Below are 20,207 nucleotides of genomic sequence, written 5' to 3' on the forward strand. Positions count from 1 at the left end.
ACCACCCTTCATGTAGTATAAGAGCCATACTCCACACAGTCTTTTCTATGGAGCTGAACTCCACATCAGAAAAAAATCTTTGCAAGATGCTGCACACACAGATCCTGTACAGACACAAAAGATCAGTATCTGCAAAAGATCTGTTCCTACCAAAAATCCATTCCTGCAAAATGCAATGATGAGATCTGTAGATCATCATACACACATGATTTAATTGGCATTCATCTGCAGATCAGATCCACCAGGATGGATTTTCAGATCTGCGGATGATTGCTTGATCTGCAGATGAATGTCAGTTAAATCATGTGTGTATGATGATCTGCAGATCTCATAGACTATCATTGCAATTTGCAGGAATGGATTTTTGGCAGGAACAGATCTTTTGCAGATACTGATCTTTTGTGTCTGTACAGCATCTGTGTGTGCAGCATCTTGCAAAGATTTTTTTCTGATGTGGAGTTCAGCTCCATAGAAAAGACTGTGAAGGTATGGCTCTCATACTACATGACGGGTGGTAAGCTTGGTCTGTGATCTTTCAGTTTCCAAAGACCGTAGTCTGATGTGTGTATGAGCCTTAAAGGTGCCATTAACGATACAATCTACCAACCTGGCCGACCCTACAATTGATTATATCAGGTACTGTTAAGGGTGCTGATCCACAAAAATGGTTCATCTCTTTTGATTGTTCCATCGATTCGAATTTTGCAATGATTCTTTTAGTCTGATCAGATTGCTTATCATCTTCCCCTCTGTAGGCACAAAACAATAGTTTCTGATCGATTGCAATGAACAGATCAGACTGTCAATCGTTTGGGACATTGGATCGTCAATGACACCTTAGCTTTACCATTTAAGAGTCCATCTTATTTTTGGAAACTATTTTTGGAAACTACTGTTATAAGTTGTGTTATAACAGGCATACACCAGGAAACAGAATAAAAGCTAGGAAAATCTTAACACATTATTTTTGTTTACAGTTAAACAGAAATGTGCATATGCTATATATACATAAGTACAAGGTAAGGGATCTTGTAAAACATTTGCAAGTTTCTTGTAGAGAGTGCTCCTAACAGTTTATTTAACGCTGCCATAATATTCAATAAAAAATGTGTTTTCCTACTTTTTATTACTCATACAGTTATCATAGTCGCTTTGTGCAGTATTATTCTCCAATTACAAATTACAGATTCCCAAAGTACCGTTTATCTGCTCTGAAAACTGCCATCACATTTTCTTGCATAACAGCTGTATTAATATATTATGATCTATCTAGTGATCACATCTCAGCTCTCTCTGCTCCTACTATGTGTGGAGCTCAGTGTCAGCACACTGCTGCTGTTTACTAATTGTAGCTGACAAAGGAATGTAAACAAAAGATAATGTTATCTCCTCTTCAGGTGCAGCAGGAAGCTTTCACAAGTGCTGTATTTGTTTGAATGCTGTTCTGCTAACATTTTTTTTGTGGTAGTATGTTCTATGCTGTAAACAGTCTTTTATAGCAAAGAAGAAATGCTGAGTTTCATACCACTTTAACCTATCAGACCTGCACACAGTAATAGAAACCTCAGGCCTCATTCTCTTCTGTGAAAATACAGAGCAGTGGCTATAGTTGTGGCGTCTATGTATGGGGAGAGTGGAAAGCAATTTTATTTTTGTGTTGTGGTTTGTGGAAAGGTGTTAGAACTATTTTCTGTATATGACCCCAGAAAAAATATCACATTTTGATTCAAAATGTTCCCCACTTTGTTGGAGGGGGTGTAACATGGCGGGTACTATAGAACATATATTATGGGAATGTCCCAAAATTAGAAAACTCTGGGATGATGTTGGAGGTTTTCTGAGACAGCTGCCAATGTCACTCCAGACGATACCACCTGGTATGGCACTCCTTCATTTGGGAACTAGGGACCTTCCCCCTCAAGAGAGACTGATTGCTGACCATATTTTTATTGTAACCAAGAATCAACTGGCATTACACTGGAAAACACCTCATATACCGAGATTAGAAGAGATCCTTCGGAAAGTAGAGTCTAACTTGTTGGCAGAGAAGGCTTGGTCTATCAGATGCGGGAACTTACAGTCTTTCATGAGGAAGGTTGATCTCTGGCCTACTGTGTACACGGCATCGAGGGTTCTGGAATTCTGAGGTGTCCTCCCTCCCTCCTTCTCTCTCTTCTTCCTCATGGTCCTTCTATTACCTTCTATCACCTTTTATTACCTCTCATTACCTTTTTTCACCTCTATTACTTTTACTACAGTTATTACTTCCTCTACCCCTTGCATTGGAGACAACAGATACAAATTCAGGTTTGCTGGCGATTCCCCCCCCCCCCCCCCCTGGAGAGAAGCTCTTCTTATGCACATGACCTATTGGACCTCACTAAAGGTAAAGTTGAACTTACACCATTCAACACTAATTTGGATAGTATGGAAAGCATAGTAGTTTAGTTATTAGTTTAGTTAGTTGTTTAGTTTTGTTTTGTTTAGTTTAGTTTAGTACAATATCATTAATCTACAATCTGCTAATTTTTTCAGACATTTATTCTGAAATTGTGCTTACCTCTTATCTGGAGTTAATTTAATGCATCTTATTATAGTTATCCTCAGTCAAGCGTTTATTCTGGAGACTGTGGGCTAAGATTCGCAGGCTCCACTCCCTGGAATCTCAGTAGGGGGTTAACTCCCCCATTTTCCAGGTTGAGAGGATCCTTATTTCTCATTAATTTAATTCCATACTCTCTCAATATATCTTAGAAATGTACACTTTAAACTTCAAATACTCATTATCAAGAATTTACTCCAGAGGTTGCAATTGTGTCAATATTATTTGACACAGATTTATTTCTAGTAAGTAAGTAAGCACAATTCATATCATATCAAGTTGAAGATGGTTTAAACTTTCTATACACAGCACTTTAATAATTTGTTATAATTTTGTAATTTTCATAGTTTCTATATCTTAGTGAAATTTCCCATAATTTTTATGTGAATATTGGTGCTTTTCCACATTTATAGATAGGTCACACGCCTGGGTGCATTGAACGCGTTTCTAGCACGTTTTCGCACCTATTGGCGTTTTCGCGTGTTTTCTGCGCGTTTGCGCGTTTTTCACGCGTTTCTGCGCGTTTACGCGTTTTTTGCGCGCTTTTGCACGATTTTGAGGCTCTTTAAATTCTAACGCGGAATTCCGCATGGTAGCATTGCATTTACGCATCGGGATGCGGATTCTGTACCTTTATGCGGATTATATGCAGATTTAAGCGGATTTACAATCTATACAGTACTATTGAGTGTTTCTTTTTTATTCTACACCATCTCAAAGTTACATTTAACTTATTAATAAGCTAGTTATATGACTGAGTTTTATTTTTATAATGAAAATTTATATGTTAATGTGGGAAACTTTTATATATATTGTTTATTTGTTACTTGTTATCATAGTTTTTATATCTTAGTGAAATTTCCCATCATTTTTATGTGAATATTGGTGCTTTTCCACATTTATAGATAGATCACACGCCTGGGTGAGTTGAACGCGTTTATAGCGCGTTTTCGCACCAATTGGCGTCTTCCGTGCGTCCTACACGTTGGCGTGTTTTTCGCGCGCTTTCTGCGCGTTTGCGCATTTTTGCGCGTTTTCGGCATGTTTGCGTGTTTTTCGCGCGTTTCTGTGAGTTTGCGCGTTTTTTTGAGCGTTTTTTGTGCGTTTTTGCGCGATTTTGAAGCTTTTTAAATTCTAACGCGGAATTCAGCATGGTAGCATTGAATTTACGCATCTGGATGCGGATTCTGTACCTTTATGCAGATTTAATGCAGATTTAAGCGGATTTACAATCCACACAGTATTATTAAGTGTTTCTTTTTATTCTACACCATGATTATAAGCTGCAACTTTATTTCAAAGTGACATTAAGGCTTCTTGCACACCAAGACGTTGTGTTAGGTGGCACGTTAAGGTCGCATAACGTGCACCTAACACAACGTATGGTGCTGCAAAAGCCGACGGTAGAGTGAGCCGCGTTAGGCTGCTCGATGCCCATAATATCTCCCAGAGTGGCGCTGATTGGCCAGCGGGACCACGTGATGCGGAGCGAGACACTCCGCATCACGTGGTCCCGCCGGCCAATCAGCGCCCGCCAGTGCAGTGAATATTAAGTAGCCATGTGCGCGGCTACTGTAGCTGGCTCTCCCCGCCTCCTCCGCCCCCCACTGCGCATGTGCAAACAGTCTAACGCGGCTATAGCCGCTCCAACGCCGTAGCATGCTGCACTTTGCACAGAACGTGCAGCGTTACATGTAACGCAACGTGGGCTGTGTGAACAGCCCACTTGTGTTACATTGCTGTGCGTTGGGGGAGCGTTACAGGCGCACTAACGTGCGCCTGTAACGTCTTGGTGTGCAAGCAGCCTTAACTTAATAATAAGCTAGTTATACGACTGAGTTTATTTTTATAGTGAAAATTTATATGTTAATGTGGGAAAAACTTTTTTATATATTGTTTATTTGTTATTTGTTTTACACATATTGCACACTATGCCATTAGATACTTACATAACTTGTATGCTGAAAAATTTTTCAATAAAAACTATTGTGATAAGAACTATTTTCTGGGTTTTATTCCTGTCGGTGTCCCTGGCTGTAGAACAAGTTTGAACCTGTCAAATAATATTGTTGGACATCACAGGGACAGGACATGACAGAAACAAACTGTTTCTATCAAACTTTATTATGTGGGGACACATATTAAAGTAAAACTCTACACTGAGTTCCAACCTGTTCCATATTTAAAAAAAAAAAAAACCCTTTCAGCTGGGAGTTTTCTGCATTGTGTGTTTTTGCATTTTTCTGTGCATTTTTGTATGTACTGTATGTGTAATAGTGTTTTGTGTTTTTCATTTGTTTTTGGTGCGTTTGCATTTTATCAATACTCTCCCTGTTTGCATGGAAGAAAAAAAAACAGTATCAGATTTCTTTTAATAAAAACATATCAAAAATGCAATTCAAAACCCAGTAAAACACCCTTCTTCTGCCATTCAGATGTGTTTCACAGAAATATGCATCAAGTTGAGTGGTTCAAAACACACACAATGGAAAATGCAGGCGATTATTCCAAGTGGACGTCTAGCCTTATAGTGCAGTTATGCTTTATCACCCAATAGAATTGGTGTTTAACATGGAATCATCCTGATGAATGTATGCATTATCATATAGCTGACTTTGTGTGTGTGTCTTACTTTGAAAAGTCATTTGGCTAGACAGTATATGTGGATATAAACAAAAAACAAACAATCGGCGACATGTCAGAATAGGTTTAGATAATGTTCGCTGTACTCATTTATAATACAAAGTCTTTTTAACCATTTCCATACATTTTCAGTGAACATAAATTGATAATTTTTCCAAGTGATGTGTGCTTACATAAGATGCATTATCAAGGATAAGGAAGACTCTGGATAAACATGTGCCAGTTTCACTAAATGCACATTTCTTCATTTCAGCTGTCACTACAAAGGAACTATTTGCACAAGGCTGGAAAGAGAAGAAAATAAAATAATTAATAGTTATTCGTTGTGTTGATTTCATCATATAAAATATATGACTGTAAGGATTATCTACAGTTGTGCTGATCTCATTTTACAGTATTCTGCGTTCCTGGCTGTTCCTGTATTTTTCCTTTACTTTAATTTTTTGAGCATCTGATATGAAATAACCCTATAGCCAATGAAATCAGGGCAAATTCAGATAACCTGTTCAGTCAGGGACTGAGAACATCTGTTCAGTCAGGGAATGATAACACCTGTTCAGTCAGGGACCCACAACATCTGTTCAGTCAGGTACCCAGAACATTTGTTCAGTCAGGGACCCAGAACATTTGTTCAGTCAGGTACCCAGAACATTTGTTCAGTCAGGTACCCAGAACATTTGTTCAGTCAGGGACCCAGAACATTTGTTCATTCAGGGACCCACAACATTTGTTCAGTCAGGGACCCACAACATTTGTTCAGTCAGGGACCCACAACATCTGTTCAGTCAGGGACCCAGAACATTTGTTCAGTCAGGGACCCACAACATCTGTTCAGTCAGGGACCCAGAACATTTGTTCAGTCAGGGACCCACAACATCTGTTCAGTCAGGGACCCACAACATCTGTTCAGTCAGGGACCCAGAACATTTGTTCAGTCAGGAACTCAGAAGTTTTACAGGCAAAGGAGTGACACAGTAAAAATAAAAAAAGTCTCTGATCCTTAAGGTGCCAGAGCATATCAGTTCTATACTCATTTAAGAGGAACTGTAGTGAAAATAACGTACTGAATAAAATAGCTTTTTTTTTTTTTTTTTTTTTTTTTTACAATATTACTTTACCAATTTGATTTGGGCATTGGCCATTAGACGGCTGTATCTTTACTTGATAAGGTTCCCCTTAAAAATCTTAGGTGGCGTAAAATACTACTCCCCCTCCGAGTCATTGCAACTCAGAGGGAGGAGTAATTCGGGGTCTGGTGATCACCAGAACCCCGATTTACCCTTATACGCCCAGCGTAGTATAACATTACTGCTATATACTGCCTAGTTTTGTCGATCGGCGCTGAGCGCCAAAACCACTTGCTTCGAATTTTCCTGGTTTCAGCATCAGAAACACTTCATATAGTATACAGTATATATACAGTATATACGGCTATCTATTGATATGCAACTAGGGTTGCAATGGTATGAAAATTTACGGTATGATAACCGTCAAAAAAAATACCACGGTATTACAGTATTATGCAATTATTCTCATTACAATTATCCTCATAAAAATTAGAAAAGGTCAAAGTTGAACAAACTCTTCTTTATTAAACCCTTAAGGGTTAGGGTCCTCCTGTCATGCTTGAAATATTTACTTTTATAAATGTCATAAAACCAACAATACCAAAAGTAAATCTCAATACAAAATTGCCAACAGAGCAATTTGATATTTTGTTGGCTGTCATTCGTAAAGCGGACCTGAACTCTTGCACATGACTGAATAAATACATAGATAAATGCACCTTGTATGTATTTAGAGAGTTTAGCCTGCGTAATTGCCACTCATTGGTGTCTAATCACAAATTGTAATCTGATCTCTCCCTGTGTCACATGACTGCCTATGGCAGAGAGGGTAGATAATAAAGCCATTTGAAAGCCCAGTAGGTTAAAATGTCTGTTTCCATGAATCAGGAAGTAGAAACTGAGCAGATTTATTTCAGGATTTGTATCAGCTGTAACAAAGAAAGAAATGCTGTTGCATATCTTTTTACACAGAAAGGAGGACGTTTTGAGTTCAGGTCCACTTTAAAAATGCTGGTGGTGCACTTTAATACACACCTTAAAGTGTACCAGAGACGAAGCATAGTGAAAGTTTTATACATACCTGGGGCTTCTCAAGCCCCATTCGCACTGATCCTTCCCACACCGCCAGGGCCGCCATCAGAAATTTTGGGGCCCCTCACACATCATCAGGCCTGGACCCCCATCCCCCCCCCCGCCTGTGTGCGCCGAACCAAATGTAGATGAACTTAGAAGTGGTGGGTCTGCCCAGAGTTGGCTGTAGGCACCTCTCCTACAAACAAATAATGCCAAGATAAACTCAAATAAACTCGATAAAATAGAATTGAATGGTGCCGTGTGCACACGCAAGAACGTTCCTGGCCATGGGAGCACAATCAAGAAGGCCCACAGACGCCAAGACTGGGCATGTCCAGTAGCTGCAACTAGAGCTCTAGTCGCAGCACTGTCAGAGGAGGCTATGACACAAGCAAGTGGCCTGGGAACATTGAGTGGCCTGACAGACAACAGGGAGCTGGAAGGAGCCCCAGGTAAGTAAAAAAAAAAAAATTATCACTGTTTTGGTGCCAATTCATTGGTACTTTAATACAGATTATGTTTCTGTACACAATCTGTAGTACTTAAAGTGCCACTGAATTGGCCCCCAAAAAAAGTGGATTTTACATACCTGGGGCTTCTTCCTGGCCCCTGTAAACCATATACTCCCTTGGTGTCCATCTAGTTTGGTCCAATATCCTGCAGTCAGCTCTGGTAAAGCTCCCAACTGAGCCAGCCGGGGACTATTGCACATGTGCAGCCCTGGCCATGCACCTCCTTGGTTGTGCTCTCGTGGCCAAGAGCGGTTTGCGTCTTTGTAGTTTTAACTAACTTTGCAGATGCAGTACGCAGCTGGCCACAGGAGTGTGACCAAGCAGGTGCAGGGCCAGGGCCACGCATGTGCTGTAGTATCCGACTACTGGAGCTGACAGCGGTACAACGGAGCGGCTCAGAAGAACACAGAGGGAGGCGTACAGGGGGCTGCACCACGTGGGCTGCCTGCCTGAAGTGTGACAGGAAGAGGGCTGATTTTGCAGCCAATAGAAATGAAAAAGGAGGGAAGTGGGATGCCCAAAGACTATTCTGAGGCTACTAGTGGCTGTAGCTGCAGGCAGTTTGAGCCGAGGGGCGGGACTGAATCTCAACCACGTCAGTCCCCGGCAATCAGCTCTGTAAGCGTGCATAAACAGAATCCACAGATATGGATAGTTGACATCACTGGGAGGCGGGCGGGCCCTCTGGGAGCATGGGGCCCCTCACGGAAGTGCTGGCTGTCCCCCCCTGATGGCGGGCCTGCACACCGCCATCCTCAGCCTTTTCTATCGCTGGTACTGAGTCCCGTAACTTCAGCCAGTCGCGGCCAGTCTGAGCATGCACAGTGCATTCTCTACAGCGGAGAATAATACTATGCAGGCGTAGTACTATTTTCTGCCAGAGACGGAGAGAGCACACTGCGCATGCGTATAACTGTCCACGACTGCCCGAAGTTACGGGACCCGATGCTAAGGAGGGAGAAGACGGAGGACGGCAACGTGGGAGGGATCCGTGTGCATGATGGGGCTGGAGGAAGCCCCAGGTATGTATAAAAAAAACTTTCACTATGCTGCGTCTCTGGTTTCCTTTGAAGGATACCGGAGCTGAAATACATAATGCAAATGGGGGGAGCTGACATGTATTAGGTGCAGTCCTGGCTTGAGCCGCAGCAGAGGATTTCTTTAAAAAGTAAGCGGACAGAGGAGAACAGGGGGGAGCGGTGGGCATGAGGACTCATGACACATCACACAGACACACGTACATCACTCAGACATCACACACACACACACACACACACACATCACACACACATCACACACACATCACACACACATCACACAGACACACATCACACAGACACGCATCAGGCAGACATACATCCATCAGGCAGACATAACTCCGACATCACACACACACATACATCAGGCAGACATCACACACACACATACATCAGGCAGACACACATACAGGTCCTTCTGAAAAAATTAGCATATTGTGATAACGTTCATTATTTTCTGTAATGTACTGATAAACATTAGACTTTCATATATTTTAGATTCATTAAACACAACTGAAGTAGTTCAAGCCTTTTATTGTTTTAATATTGATGATTTTGGCATACAGCTCATCAAAAACCCAAAATTCCTATCTCAAAAAATTAGCATATCATGAAAAGGTTCTCTAAACGAGCTATTAACCTAATCATCTGAATCAACTAATTAACTCTAAACACCTTCAAAAGATTCCTGAGGCTTTTAAAAACTCCCAGCCTGGTTCATTACTCAAAACCGCAATCATGGGTAAGACTGCCGACCTGACTGCTGTCCAGAAGGACATCATTGACACCCTCAAGCAAAAAGGTAAGACACAGAAAGAAATTTCTGAACGAATAGGCTGTTCCCAGAGTGCTGTATTAAGGCACCTCAGTGGGAAGTCTGTGGGAAGGAAAAAGTGTGGCAGAAAACGCTGCACAACGATTAGAGGTGACCGGACCCTGAGGAAGATTGTGGAGAAGGATCAATTCCAGACCTTGTGGGACCTGCGGAAGCAGTGGACTAAATCTGGAGTAGAATCATCCAGAGCCACCGTGTACAGGCGTGTGCAGGAAATGGGCTACAGGTGCTGCATTCCCCAGGTCAAGCTACTTTTGAACCAGAAACAGCGGCAGAAGCGCTTGACCTGGGCTACAGAGAAGCAGCACTGGACTGTTGCTCAGTAGTGCAAAGTACTTTTTTCGGATGAAAGCAACTTTTGCATGTCATTCGGAAATCAAGGTGCCAGAGTCTGGAGGAAGACTGGGAAGAAGGAAATGCCAAAATGTCTGAAGTCCAGTGTCAAGTACCCACAGTCAGTGATGGTCTGGGGTGCCATGTCAGCTGCTGGTGTTGGTCCACTGTATTTTATCAAGGGCAGGGTCAATGCAGCTAGCTATCAGGAGATTTTGGAGCACTTCATGCTTCCATCTGCTGAAAAGCTTTATGGAGATGAAGATTTCATTTTTCAGCACGACCTGGCACCCGCTCACAGTGCCAAAACCACTGGTAAATGTTTTACTGACCATGGTATTACTGTGCTCAATTGGCCTGCCAACTCTTCTGACCTGAACCCCATAGACATTCTGTGGGATATTGTGAAGAGAAAGTTGAGAGGCGCAAGACCCAACACTCTGGATGAGCTTAAGGCCGCTATCGAAGCATCCTGGGCCTCCATAACACCTGAGCAGTGCCACAGGCTGATTGCCTCCATGCCACGCCGCATTGAAGCAGTCATTTTTGCAAAAGGATTCCCGACCAAGTATTGAGTGCATAACTGAACATAATTATTTGAAGGTAGACTTTTTTTGTTTTAAAAACACTTTTCTTTTATTGGTCGGATGAAATATGCTAATTTTTTGAGATAGGAAATATGGGTTTTCATGAGCTGTATGCCAAAATCATCAATATTAAAACAATAAAAGGCTTGAACTACTTCAGTTGTGTGTAATTAATCTAATGTAATGAATCTAAAATATATGAAAGTCTAATGTTTATCAGAACATTCTCACATAGCAGCACTGCTCATCTGCTGTCATAGCTTCAGCTCCTCCACGTGCAGGCTCTCTCTCTTTCTGGGCAGCAGTGCTTATTTTCATGGGGGAGGAGCGCTGAACATTCCTTTGAACACTGAACTGTATCAGTGTTATGTCAGCTCTGCAGTCGGAGGAGGCAGGCCTGGCAGGGGGCTGCGTGCATCAAGCAGGAGGGAGAATGGGCTGTAGCCTTTTCTCATTTAGTGTATTTTTTTTTAACCTATTTTTTTATTGTTTATAGCATAAGAATAACACAATATCACATCATCAAACATTTGTAAGGATACAAATACATCCATAATAGTCTTAAAGGGAAGGTTCAGGGACTATCTAAAAAAAAATAAAAATCCATTTCCACTTACCTGGGGCTTCCTCCAGCCCGTGGCAGGCAGGAGGTGCCCTCGGCGCCGCTCCGCAGGCTCCCGGTGGTCTCCGGTGGCCGACCTGACCTGGCCAGGCCGGCGGCCAGGTCGGGCCTCTTCTGCGCTCCATGGTGCGTTCCACGCCGGCGCGCTGACGTCATCGGACGTCCTCCGGGCTGTACTGCGCAGGCTCAGTAGTTCTGAGCCTGCGCAGTACAGCCCGGAGGACGTCCGATGACGTCAGCGCGCCGGCGTGGAACGCACCATGGAGCGCAGAAGAGGCCCGACCTGGCCGCCGGCCTGGCCAGGTCAGGTCGGCCACCGGGAGCCTGCGGAGCAGCGGCGAGGGCACCTCCTGCCTGCCACGGGCTGGAGGAAGCCCCAGGTAAGTGGAAATGGATTTTTATTTTTTTTAGATAGTCCCTGAACCTTCCCTTTAAGTGAGTCAAAAATGAGTAACATTTGGATGGTTGACAGTTATCAACTAAGATAAACAGGATAATACCAAAGAAAAATTTACATTATCTTCAGTCTATTGCATCAGACTCTAAAAGGTTCCCTAAGTGCAAGTGGAATAGGCCATCCCATGCCTATCAACATTTCTTAAACAAACCCCACCTAACTAAAAATACAACCTTGAGAAGCATCAACAAGAGTTACAACATTTTCTTGAAAATGGTGAGAGCTAGAGTGTGCAGCCTTAAAACAACCTTATGAACAAAATCAAACAGCCTTCTGTTAAAGTTGCATGGGATGATATAAGAGACAAGATAGGGAACCTTGTACTGTAGGAGATCATGTAGGAAGATAAAGACCATAGATCTTAAGAGGAGGAGGAAGGTAATGAGTCTCAGTGATCTTAGTGTATTTATTTTGGTAGCAATGGCCTGGTGTCTCCCCCTCTTCTCTTGTGGTACAGTTCACAATAAAAAAACACAAGAAGATACATTGCCCCGGTAAAAGATCTCTGTATGCGCTCCAGTCGTGGTCACGTCATCACAGGACGCAAACCCAGAGCCTGCACACAGTCTGTCGCAAGCCTTCCGCAATCAGGAACTAGCTTTGGGAGCTTGCCTTCATAACGTAGGTAAACAGAGCAGGACAATGCCGGAGCGGTGGCGGGTGATGCGGATGCGTAAATGCAGCCTAAACTGGTATTTCCTAAAAGTGCATGGTATGAATATTGTGATTTGTAAAACTGTGGTATACCATAATATCGGTAAACCGCGGCAACCCTATATGCAACCCCACCCTGCTAGGGATGCTTACCCTGGGCCAGGCAAGGGCAAACTTGGCCCTCCAGCTGTTAAGGAACTACAAGTCCCACAATGCATTGCAGGAGTCTGACAGCCACAGTCATGACTCATAAAGGCAACTGTATTGTGGGACTTGTAGTTCCGTAACAGCTAAAGGGCCGAGTTTGCCCATGCCTGGCCTAGGCTGTTTAGCGATGTGGAATTCTGGCTTCGGAACTCTCAGTAAATTAACTTTTTGCAGAAATGCACCTGACTGGACTAAAGATATTGCCACCTGTGACAAATTTTAGAATGTAAATAGGGTAGAGGAAAGATTTTACAATTGTCACACACTGACTGAATCATGTATAAAAGAATATTGTGTAAAATAAAAAATATATTTTTTTTTTAGTACAGTTCAGCTTTAAACGGGCACTACAGCAAAAAAACTGTAAAATTTAAAATATGTGCAAACATACACAAATAAGAAGTACGTTTCTTCCAGAGTAAAATGAGCCATAAATTACTTTTCTCCTATGTTGCTGACACTTACAGTAGGCAGTAGAAATCTGACAGAAGTGACAGGTTTTGAACTAGGTTGGAAAACTGACGCTTCCTTAGCGCAAGCATCCGCCATTTGTGGACCAGACTGCAAGGTGTTCAGGACAGAAACACTGGAGCAACTGTCATCAGGCAACGGGCCTTTACAGGTGTGAACAGAGTGGGACATAAACACATTTGCAGAAGAAGTTGCGACAACAACAGGAGAAACTTTATTAGACACATTTCTTTTGATGCTGCATAGTTTAGGAACTTTCCCCATAGCAGGATCATAGACCTTGCGGTCTTAAAGAATTGCTGAGGGGAAAAGATCTGTCTTTAATTGACAAGGGATCCCACTAATCCTTGACAAAACTGACACATTCACATTTATCACAATCTGCAGGAACATCTGAGAAACAGGCAGTAGATCGCATAGATTCAAACTCCATGCAAGCAGGAGAGAATCTTTCAAGATTCACACAGGATTCAACCACAGCGGTACACCCATTCATTTCAGATCGCACAATGTCTAGACTCACATGCTTTACCCCAGAAAGGCAGGAACAACCATCCGATAACGATGTCTCTTTATTGAAATCAATTGGTTGGTGTGGGTGCAATTTTATCCAAAATCGTCAGCCATACACACATCACCGGATCCACAAAACACTCGTCACACTCACCAGAATCAATCAAGGCGTACATAGAATTTATACAAGCGTTAAGAGTCTCTTTGCTTTCTGCGATGTAGAAGTCGCAAAACGCTTTCCAATCAAACTCAAACTCCTCAACCAATGCCCCGACCTCCCACGGAGCGAATGGAGGCTCAAACAACCCTGTATCAAAGAAACATTCATACGGGTTGGGACCAGAAACATGCAGAGACTTTCTTACTCCTTTAACATAGAAAATAATTTGGCCTATCATAGGCTCCACATGAGACTGAGAAGTCTCTCTGAGTTTGCCACCTTCAAGTGTTTTACACATTTCAGACTTTACAGCAATAATTTCTTTGTTTGTAGTTGCTATAGGCAACGGATTTTTCCGCTGGGAAGTTTTCCTAGACTTTCTTTGTTTTGTTTCAGCCGCTAGAAGTGGCTGCTGTCTAGATACCAAAGAGCTGTTACTGCATTTATTATCAAACTGACTGGCCTTGCATGAAAGGGATAGAACAGCTGACAGATTAACAGATACACATTCATCAAGCATGGGTGGTAAACAAGGCAGCTCAAACCAGTGGGAAAAAATCAATGTCAGAAACTGATAAAGATTACCTTCCCAGGAATTGCTTTTCAATACCTCATAGGCCCACACAAACAGATCTCCTTGCAATAGCGTATAAGCGAGTTGGAGAGCTGACGTGGGCAGGTCAGTAATTTGAAAGGTAGGATTCAGCAAAAATCTTACACATTCAGCAAGGAAGTCTTCCTTGGTGTCAGAGTCCAGTCTCTTGAAGCTCTTAAAGATATAAGAACCAAACTCGACAAAAACGTACAAATTGGAAATTCCCTCTACACTGGGAATTTCGGTTTGGCTGGTCATACTGTAACAATTGTGGAATTCTCTCCATGGTCAGCGCACAGGACGCACGCTGACACTGCGGAAATCCTCCACAAGCGTATAATCTGAGAGAACCCAGCAAAAGGTGCAACGCACCTGTAGAGGGGAATTCCTGTCGGCAGATGGAGCTGTGGAGTGCAGGGGAACAGATCCTCTGCCCTGCCACAGATGCCAGATAGGAATTGTACGAAGGGAAGCAATGCAAGGCAACATAGCCCTTAAAGAGAGAGAGTATAGCGACAGGGTGTATGTGTGTCCACCAATCTAGTCGCTATCCAGCGACGATGAACACACAACCATGAAGATCAGGTGAGAAGGCAATTGCGGACAGCGACACAAGACTGAATAAGCACAGAGGAGGAATGTATGTATGTCCACCAATCTCGTCGCCCACCTGCGACGGTGAACACACAACAGTGGAAACCAAGTGAGAACGCAATCGCAAGAGATGCAATTGCCAATGAGAATGAGCACAAGGACAGAATGTATGTGTGTGCACCAGTCTAGTCGCCAACCCGCGACGGTGAACACACAACAGCAGAAATAAAGTAGGAACGCAATCGCGAGAGAGGCGATTGCCAGAAGCGACACAAGACTGAGCAAGACAAAGCACGAGAGTAGCAAAGGCACAGCAAACGACAATGAGAAGATAAGGAAAATAAACGCTAGCTAAACGCGAACACCGCACGCATTCGCAACAGCGAATGCGTTTCCTGTGCGGTCTCCGCACATTAAGCGCAACAGAGACAGGCACGCCACCCTTACTAACAAACGCCACACGAACAAGAAACAGAGAATGCAAACTCTTGCTTAACGGTTACCCCACTGAGCCTACGGCAAGCGTTCGTATCAGACAAGACAGAGAGAAGGAGCAGCCAGCAGCAACCGCAGCTCTGGCCTACACTCCCAGAGTACAAAAGGAACCATCGCTGCTACCGCTACAGCGAGTGCGATCCAAACAGACGAACTAACAGAAACAAGAATAGGTCAGACAAGATCCACCGCTCTTCCGCCAGAGCGAGCGCGATCCAGGTTCAGGAACAGGACAGGAAGGATCCACTGTTCTTTCCGCCAGAGCGAGTGTGAACCAAGTAGGGAAACAGAGTTAGCAGGATCCACTGCTCTTTCCACCAGAGCAAGTGCGATCCAAGTACAGAAACAGGGCTTAGTAGGATCCACTGCTCTTTCTGCCAGAGCAAGTGTAATCCAAGCACAGAAACAGAACTTCGTAGGATCCACAGCTCTTTCCGCCAGAGCAAGTGTGATCCAAGCACAGAAACAGAGTTAGCAGGGTCCACTGCTCTTACCGCCAGAGCGAGTGCGATCCAGACAGACAAACAGATGGGGCTACCAGTAGCAACCGCTGCTCTGGTTAGCACCCCTGGCAGACAGAACGATTTCCTCTCGACCACCGCTGGCGACAGAACAATCGCAGCAGAGAGACAACACAGGCAAAACAGATAATGTAAGTTGACTGTGCTATAGGGATGCCTAATGCAATCCCCAGGGATACTCTAAGATAATCTTTAGCAAACAATTGCAAGGCTGACACTCCAGGAGTGCATTAACAAACCATGATGACCAGCGAAGGACTGTGGGATCACATGGTATTTATGCTGCAAGCTTTCAAGGGAGGAGACTAGGTAATTTGCAAAATCAGTATATGCAAATTCTTCAGCAGAGCAGGTCTGAAGCTTGCAAAGCAAAGACAGGTCTCTTATCCAGAGACCTGCATCCCACAGACTTAAGGAATGGTCAAACAGCGGTCTGCCTGTGCAGCCAGCTAAGCGGATCATTACAGTTGGCACATATTTTAAATCTTACAGTTTTTTGCTGTAGTGCCCCTTTAAGTTACTCCAGTTGTTTATTTTCAGTTGCATTTCCTAGCTTTGTTGTAAATTACTGACTTTGAGAAGGAAGCCGTCATTCATGTGTCGGTTTGTGGTAATAGAGGTTTGTAGGTTATTTTCCCTGATGTAGATGGTGATTTCAAGAAAATTAATCTCAGTTCAAGAGCACCTTAATTAAAGTATATGTGGGATGGATGGAAATAGTTCCTAAGGAACTAAATGTCTTCCTAACTTGCAGTATCTTAAACCAACATTTCCAATGATGATTGTATTGCAGCCTAAGTAAATATCTTCAGGATGTGGACACGCCTGCAGGACAATTTATTGGACTTGGAATGAGTTCTTACTAAAGTTAATGAGATGGAAATAATTTCAACTTGCATTCAAATTTCATGTCAATTGTATTCAGCTTGAAACTGGAGATACCTCATAAATTCTTGTTGATTTTGATGGTCCAATTGTATGAAATGTGAATGCAATTAAAGCTAATTGCATCTCATTGACCATTTCTGATGATTTTGAATAAAACCTCTATTTGCAGCAGATGGGAGTGGCAATTAAAAAGCGTGGGTTTGCACCACAGTATGTGCAAGGAGTTTTGAATCAGGATGATGCCATTTATTGGCTAACTTAGAGATGAATAAACAGTGAGCTTTCGGCTTATAAAAAGCCTTCGTCGGACTTAGTGCCTGACAAAAACTGAAAAACACAGCTTATATATACTGACATACAAAGCAGAAACATTATTTAGCAAATATTAATGTAATTAGATGATTTAACTGTTACTTCATGAGGTTTTCCCAGGCATCCTGGCTAAATTGATAAGATCAATAATTTCCTCAACATAACATAAAGTAGACTCTGGTGATAGGGAGGTATCGTAAATTCCGAGTTCAAATTGTAACTGGGCTGGTTACATGCACCATTAATTCTAAGCTAAAGAGAATTGTGGCATTTAAAACCATCTTCCCAGCACATGAAAGCAAATTGTGAGAAAACGCGGAAAAGCCGCCGCGAGTGCTCAGGATAAGGCGGCTGATTCCGCGTTCAACATGGCGGATTCTGCGTCTGACACGGCGGTTTACACGCATAGGCCTACTTCTGTCCGCATGGCGGAACGCAGAGAAACCGCCACGTGCTCAGATAGCGGTGCGGCTGGTTCCGCGTCCGGCACAGCGGATACATTGCAAAACAGATCTGGTGTGGCTGGGACTAATAGTCCACACATGTTCAGAAGGACGCGCGCGTGTTCAGAGGCAGAGCTTTTATGACAGCCAGAAAGGTGTCAGCTGACCAGGCCGGTCAGCTGACAATTTTACCACTTCCCATTGGTCCAGCACTTAGGGGAGGCGCTGGAGAGCGCTAGGGTATATATACTGGATGCTGGTCATTTCTCTGGTGTCTGCCGTTGCGATTACTACGTGGTAGCACTCAGACCTTTTTGCTAATCTGTGTTGTTATTCTCTGTTATAATTCAGACTAGTTCCAGGGTGTTAATGATCAAGGAACTCACACCCAAGACTAGGGAACTGTATAATCATCCTGTTAAACTTCAGACTAGTTCCAGGGTGTTGACGATCAAGGAACTCACACCCAAGACTAGGGAACTGTATTACTATCCTGTTATACTTCAGACTAGTTCCAGGGTGTTGATGATCAAAGAACGCGCACCCAAGACTAGGGAACTGAATTACCTCTCTGTTATATATCAGACTAGTTCCCGGGTGTTGATGATCACAGAGCTCACACCTAAAGAATAGGCATTGTTTATATCTGTTATGACTTCCTGCTTTCCTGACCACTCTCTTGATCTCTGAATTGGTACTTCGCTATATCTGATAATCTGTTGCCAAACTCTGCTTGTCCTTGGATTCCGTTTCTGTCTCCTGTCTTTGTACCTGATCTGTCTGTTGCCGACCTGGCCTGTCCGACCTCAAGAACTCTCTCCCCTGTTGGGAGATAGTTCACAGACCTGTCAGTGACACTTCACCTCGGGTGTCACTCACTCTCTGGTCCTTCCCACTCACTGCCTGGCTCCACCCCTTGGGGAGCCTCAGGCCATAGGAAGGAAGCTGTTCTCTAGGCAGTATCTTCTACTGCCTTGCACCCCCTGTACGGGTGCTTTCCTCAAAGTATTACTGTTGCACCAAACACTCAGTTATTACTCAGGTGTCCAGAGGTTAGAGATATATCTGATTATCGGTGATACTGCAGATCATCTATAATCGGGTATATATCTGTATTCTCGGTGATACTGCAGATCACCGGTAATCAGATTCTCTCTGTGTTACACCGATCGTTACAGAACGGCAGACCAAACACAAATGGACGCTCTCACCAGCCATCTGGGCACACTTACCACTTCGGTGGAAAACATCAAACAAGTGCTGGGTAGCCACCAGACGCTAATAAATGCCCTGTCTGGATCCGTACAAACCCTTCAGATGGCTGTGGATGAGGTGCGATCCCCTCCTAGCACAGACATACGTATGCCTGTACCTGAAAAATTTTCTGGCCACCGATCTGATTTCCGAAATTTTAGGAGTAGAGTGTTATCATACTTTGAGTTGAGACCTAGATCTTCAGGAACCATGACCTAAAGGGTCACATTTATTAAGACTTTGTTATCAGGCGATTCCTAAACTTGGGCGTACAGTTTACCCGCTGGAGACTTAGCCCTGACCTCTGTAGAGGAATTTTTTAAAGCCATGGCAATAATTTACGACGACCCAGACATTGCCTCGACTTCTGAGCGGAAGCTCAAATTATTATGTCAAGGCAAGAGTCCGGTCGAGGAGTATGCTGCTGAATTTAGAAGGTGGTCAGTGTCAGCCAGGTGGGACACCTTTGCTCTTTTAGATTGTTTTCTATCAAGGTTGTCAGATGAGGTCTCTGATCTAATGTTAAGTCAGCCTGAACCTAAGACCATTGATGAGGCCATTTCATCTGCCATCAGGATCGACCGTAAGCTACGCTATCAGAGACAGACCCGGGGTAGAAGCCATGTAAGAATGGGGTCCTACGCAGCACCTCCGGTGACTCCACCTCCTCCCGTTTCACCTCCACCTGAGCCAATGCAGATTGGTCGGTCAAAATTGTCGCAAGTGGAGCGGAGACGCAGAATTTCCGAGCAGTTATGTCTTTATTGTGCAGAGGGGGGACATAGAGTTCAGAATTGCCCTAAGAAGTCGGGAAACGCTATTGCCTAGGAGTAGTTGGGGGTAATACCCTAGGCGTACAACTTTTACCCCTAGATGATAAAAGGTTGCTTCTTCCTTGTACGATTACTTGGGAAGATAAATCTGAAGTCACTGAGGCCTTCGTTGATTCAGGCTCAGCGGCTAATTTTATGGATTACGAATTTGCTAAGAAATTGGGTATCCCTCTCACCCCGGTGACACCACCTATCCAAGTTACGGCAGTGGATGATTCCCCTCTGCAACGTAACCGTCCTCTGTCTCAGACACCAGAGGTGGGAGTCTCTATAGGGGTGCTGCATAGGGAGAAGTTGCATTTTTTTGTGTTGCACATGACCACCTCCACTATCATCCTTGGTATGCCCTGGTTACACCTTCACTTCCCTCAGATCAATTGGGCCACTGGTCAGCTAACGACCTGATCAGCCCATTGCTTTCAGCATTGTTTAGTGAAGGTGACCTTGGGTCAGACCAGAATTCATGTGGAGGGGGTACCGGAACAGTATTCTGAATTT

At 43.5% G+C, this 20,207-nt stretch overlaps 1 protein-coding gene across 1 annotated transcript in view; it reads right to left on the reverse strand.

The window, feature by feature from the left end:
* The window catches only part of LOC137537869 (mucin-5AC-like), a 385,525-nt gene that overhangs the window by 300,298 nt on the left and 65,020 nt on the right, over window positions 1-20,207 (reverse strand). Inside the window, exon 4 of the mRNA XM_068259817.1 lies at window positions 5,419-5,529. Coding sequence (XP_068115918.1) covers window positions 5,419-5,529 — 111 coding nt within the window. The remainder of the gene's footprint in view (window positions 1-5,418; window positions 5,530-20,207) is intronic.

This window comes from Hyperolius riggenbachi, chromosome 11 (genome assembly GCF_040937935.1).
Source record: "Hyperolius riggenbachi isolate aHypRig1 chromosome 11, aHypRig1.pri, whole genome shotgun sequence".
In the NCBI taxonomy this organism is placed as follows: domain Eukaryota; kingdom Metazoa; phylum Chordata; class Amphibia; order Anura; family Hyperoliidae; genus Hyperolius; species Hyperolius riggenbachi.